Source organism: Propithecus coquereli, unplaced genomic scaffold (assembly GCF_000956105.1).
Source record: "Propithecus coquereli isolate 6110/MARCELLA unplaced genomic scaffold, Pcoq_1.0 Scaffold53, whole genome shotgun sequence".
NCBI classification, from domain to species: Eukaryota; Metazoa; Chordata; class Mammalia; order Primates; family Indriidae; genus Propithecus; species Propithecus coquereli.
Window position 1 is genome coordinate 1,040,115 of NW_012151174.1, and position 5,280 is coordinate 1,045,394.

General features: G+C 59.7%; 1 protein-coding gene across 1 annotated transcript in view; it reads left to right on the forward strand.

Annotated features, from left to right (window-relative positions):
• The window catches only part of LOC105820522 (chromosome unknown open reading frame, human C19orf47), a 17,880-nt gene extending 14,737 nt beyond the window's left edge, over window positions 1–3,143 (forward strand). The window contains exons 7-8 of the mRNA XM_012657014.1: window positions 455–525; window positions 2,147–3,143. Coding sequence (XP_012512468.1) covers window positions 455–525; window positions 2,147–2,641 — 566 coding nt within the window. The 3' untranslated portion in view covers window positions 2,642–3,143. The remainder of the gene's footprint in view (window positions 1–454; window positions 526–2,146) is intronic.
• The last annotated feature ends 2,137 nt before the right edge of the window (window positions 3,144–5,280 follow it).

A 5,280-nucleotide genomic window follows, 5' to 3' on the forward strand; every position in this document is an offset into this window, starting at 1 on the left:
GGCCCATTTCCGTAGTATTTCTATAACATAATTTAGGAAACATTCTCCAGTTGGTAGACATTTAGGTTACAGTTTAGGGAGAGGACTCGCTACCATTCATCAGATTCTCTCGGACGCCATGACCCCAAGAAGTGCAAGGGACGAGTAGGGATCGAGACTCCTCCCACGCACACGTTTCACGAGCTTGTGCTGCGGCACGAGGGCTGTGCGGGTCAGTGTTAGCTGACTCTTCCCGCATCCGACTCCAGCCATCTGCGGGCAGGCTCAGGTCAACGTGAGCCGACAGCATAGTCACAAACCTGACTCGGCACAGTCTGTCCCTGCCTGTCCCGGAGCTGGCTGGTGTCTGGGCTGGCAGTGTCGTCGCCCGTGGTGTCTGTCCAGTGCTCAGCCTGGGCCTGGCCCACAGGGGCCGCTCCGCAGGTGCTGCCTGACGGCCTCACTTCCCTTCCAGGTCTCCACAGGACATCCGTGTTTGACCGTCTCGGCGCGGAGACCAAGGCAGACACGACGACAGGGAATAAAGTGAGTTGGGAATGGGGGAGCGGCTCTGGGCTCGCAAATTCTTGTGTTCCCTGGGTGTTGTTCCTGCCACATCCCATCTCACCCCTCTCGTGGCCCATCTCAGCCACCTTTCCAGCCTCAGCGCCCTTCTTTGCACTGGCTGCCTTCCCTGCTGTCTTCTGCCCTATCTTCTCTCCCCATTTCCAGCCGCAGGGATCCGGCAGACTCCTGGACGCCTCCCACCCACCATGGCCCAGACTGGCCTCAGCATCTTCCCCCAAAGCAGGTCCTCTCCTGGGCCCCCATGTCAGGGCTGCCCACCGTCTCCGTCCCAGTCGGTCACCGATCTCATGACCCCATCTGTCTCCACCTCCCCTGCCACCTCTCCCTGTCTGGACAGGGCGACAGCTGCTAACTGGTCTTGCACAGTTGCCATTAACCCCCTCCCGTCCCCTGTCCCCACAGCAACAGCACGTGCTGCTCAGAGGCAGGGCCTGTCCTGTTCCCTTGCTCGAAGCCCTTCAGAGGCTTTTCACTGTGCTCACGACGAAGCCCACCCCTCTTGCCGTGGCCTGCACTCCTGCATGTGGTTAGGAACACACCCTGAAGTCCGCTGGGGCCTGGCCGCGTGGCCTTGGCCATGCCACTTAAGCCCTTTGTGCCTCAGCTTCCTCATCTGCGCAGCACCCAGGATAAGTGAGATGACACCTGCCGGGTGCCGGGCCGTCCGGCACGTGGTAAACACGCTTTAAACGCGAACTCCCCAGCTGTGTTTCGCGCCTCTCAGGCCCTCGCTTGCCAGGGCACAACCACTCTGGCTTTTTCCCCCTTTCTAGAATCTTAGCATAAATATGATAATAACACGCAGGATCATGTGCCTTGAAGACTCGGCCACGTAAAGAGCTTGGCACACAGCGAGTGCTCAATGCACAGGATGACTCTTCCTGCCTCAGGGACTTAGCATATGCTCTCCCCTCTGCCCATTCTTCCTGGAGGGCCTGGCTTCAAAGTTGGTGCCTCAGAGAAAGTCCTCTGGACTCCAAGAGGAGAAGAACCGTCCTTGTCCCCTGCCCTCCGGCACTCTGCTGTCCTTCACAGACTGCATCACTGTCATTCTTATGGAATCGTGTCGTTTCTGATGCCGATTCTGTCTCCCCGACTGGACTCTGAGCCCCGTGAGGGCGGGGCTGGGGCTGTCTTGGTCCTCACTGCGTCCCCAGCACTGCCCAGCTGAGGGCCTGGTACAGAGTTGGGACTCAGGAAATACTTGTCAAGTGAATGCACCAAATTAATCTTCCCATTCATCCCCCCGCAGACCTTGCACGTGGTCGTCCCTCTGCATGGACGCCCCTTCTCTGCCTTCTGTGTCAGACCCACTTCCATTCCACTTTCAGGCATCAGCTCAGATGTCCCCTCTCTCAGGGAGGCGTCCCTGAATGTCCAGGCAAGGTTAGGTGCTTCCTTGTGGCTTCCCGGCCCCTTGGACTTTCCCCGTCATGGCTCTCACCACTGTCTAGGGTGTCACTGATGGGTGCTTCTGCCGCCTGTGAGTCCCAGGGGGCCAGGCACAGAGGAGGCAGCTCTTCGTGAATGTGTATTGAGTGACTAAATGACTTCTTTGTCCTGTCTCTGACTTTTGCAGCCCACAGGAGTCTTTAGTCGCCTGGGGGCCACCCCAGAGATGGATGAGGATCTGGCTTGGGACAGTGACAATGACAGCAGCAGCTCTGTCTTGCAGTATGCTGGGGTCCTGAAGAAGCTAGGACGGGCCCCAGCCAAGGCCAGTCCCCAGCCGGCACTGACTGTCAAAGCCAAGGCCACAAGCTCGGCAACGACGGCCACCGCCCCGACACCACGGCGCCTGGCGCTTTCCTCGCGCCCTGGGCTTGAGAGGAAACCGGAGTCCCTGTCCAAAGTCAGCATCATCCAGAGACTGGGCAAGGCCGCCCTTGTGCCCGAGGCCCAGGACAGCCAGGTCACGAGCACTAAGAGTAAGTCCTCAGCCGAGGTCAAGGTCACCATTCAGAGGACTCTGGTGGGGCCCCGGGGGAGCAGCTCCAGCGAGGGCCTTGGTGCCCAGATGGACCACACGGGCACTGTGAGTGTGTTCAAAAGACTGGGCCGCAGAACCTTCTAGCCCATGTGTGGGGCGGGGTGCAGGCGGCAGAACCTGCAGGTGCCTGTCCCACCCCCTCTCCAGGCTCCTGGTTCCATCTCCCCCGCCCCACCAGCTCCTGGATGACACTGCTGTCTCCTCAGGCATTCAAGCTGGGCCGGAGCGTTCTGGGGACTCAGCCGTGTTCCCTAGTCTGGCATGGTTGTGGCCTGGCCTCGCCCGCTCTGGGACTCTCCTTCTCTCACGTCCTCTGTTTTCTCCTCTCCGTGGCCTTGGCAGAACCCACGTTTCTACCTCTCCCCAGTGCCAAGTGCTCTCTTCTCTCCTACATTTCCCCTTCCTCCCTCAGCGGCGTCTGCTCCCCCAAACCCCAGCTCCTCAGCCTCCCCGTGCCCCTGTCACCCACAGAGTGGGTGTCACCTTGCAGGGCTCCCTTACCCTGCTACCCCACGACTTCCCTCACTCCTCTGTGCCTCCCGCCGTTGCTTTAACCTCTCCCCCGCCCCCATCTTCACTCTGTTCATTTCTCTTCTGTTTTCTGTCCCGGTGGCAAGGCCCGACTGTCCGCTGTGTCCTGCCTGACCCTCCTGCACCTCTGGCGTCCCAGCGGCCCCCTCGTCGACGGTGGCGTCGAGCCTGTAGAGACTGTTAGGCGCCCTCCACTCCCAGGCTGGACGGGCCTCCCCAGACCCGGGGCTGCAGCCGGGCGCCTCTCTTTGCCCGCACTGGACATCTTTTTCTCTGAAAGTCGGCGGCGGGTGGGGGGCAGAGGGCACTGGGAAGGGAAGCCAGTGCTCAGAGTGAAGACAACGGCTGTTTTAATATATTTTTGTGACTTTCAAACTGTTTCCCTCCCCTCCTTCAGGGCGAGTTGCAGGACTAGTTTCACACGAAGCACGACGTGGGTGGGGGCGCTGGTCGGGGGTGGGCTCTCCCTCCGAAGGTCAAGCTCCCTGCACACACGCGGGCCACATCTGTGCTGCAGGCCCCGAGATGAGGGCAGTAATGGTCACGGTGACCATTCAGTTAGGTTGCCTTCTCCCCGCCACAAGCTGCAGTGGTTCTGTCCCTCTGCCCCCGTCCCCTCCATAGATGTCACTTGTTCCTGCCACTCTGGCCTGATGGCAGCTTTCTAAACTGTGGGCTCCATTCGTGAGGCCGTGAGTTTGTATTGACTGCCTCACCTACCCCCTCACCGCTGCACGGCTCCTCGGTGCGGGTCTGTCCTAGGAGCTGGGGAGCCCGCGGTGAGCGGGGCAGACCAGGGCCCTGCCTGCGTGGCTGGCCCCTCCAGTGAGGGAGACGGAGGTACAGGGATTGTGCTGGCCAAAGAATCGGGGCACGGGAGACAGTGGCCAGGGCCGCTTCAGGTGCTGGGGACAGAAAGGCCTTTCAGAGGCGGTGACGTGTAGGCTGAGCTGGGAACGAGAAGGTTGTGGCTGGACAGGAGGCCAGCGTTCAGGCAGTGGGACGAGGAACACAAGGAAGGCTGGTGTGGCTGGCGAGTGACGGAGCTCCATCCAGCATGAGGTGAAGGAGGGTGCACAGGAACCAGGTGACTTGGGGCCTTGTGACCCAGGATGAGGAATGTGGACAGTAGCCTGAGAGCACTGAGTTGTTTTGGAGGGTTCGAAGCAGGGACGTGATGATCAGAGCTGCCCGCTAGGATGACGGTTGTGGCTGTTGGGAGGAAAATGCGTTGTTGGGAGGGCAGGGGCGGCAGCCACTGCAGTGGTCCAGGCAGGAAACGAAGATGGTTTGGAGCGAGGTGGTGGCGATGGGGAGCAGAGAAGAGGGGCGGGCGTAGGGTGTGCTTTGGAGGAAAAGCAGCAGGACGTGCCGGCGGATTGGAAGTTGGGGCCAGGGGAAGATGGGAATCACAGGGCCTGCTGAGATTTTAGACCTGAGCATCTGGGGGAAGGGCCGTTGGCAGAGATGGGAAATGGGAGGGAGGAGCAGGTCGAGGAGGGGGTGCTCTGACTTGACCGTCTTGGGGTGCCCGTGAGGGCTCCAGGTGGAGAAGTTGGGCAGGCCGCTGGGGCTCAGGGGGCCACCGGGGCTGGAGGTCCACAGCTGCGGGCAGTGCTCAGGGTGCAGCTGGCATCAAAGCCAGGGGCCTGGTGCTTCCAGCTGGAAAGGGAGCACGGAGATTGGAGAGGACCCGCAAGGGGGCGCTTTTGATATTTAGTGAACAGGGTCTGGTAAGGGAGACAGCCCAGGCGTGGTCAGGGAGAATTGAGAGAGCAGGTGAGAGGAGATTGCACCTCAGCCATTTGTTTATTTACTTTCATTGTGGGAAATACACATAATGTGAAATTTACCGTTCTAACCATTTTTAACTGCACCGTTCAGTAGCATTGAGTTCACTCACATTGTTGTGTACCCATCCCCACCCTCCACCTCTAGAACGTCTTCATCTTCCCAAACTGATCATCGTTTATTTTTAGTTTTCCGGTTATGTCATATTAGAGCCCACTGTGTGTCAGGCAGTGTCCCAGGCACCAGGCACGGGGTGTGACAGGCCAGACGCCAGGATGAGGGACAGCAGTAGAGAGCAGTGTAGACCCCTCTCCCTGTGCAGGCCGAGGCTAGACCCTCCTAAGACTGGTTGACCTTTCAAAGGATGGCAAATGCTGGTGATGTCAGATTCCGGGGGCTGC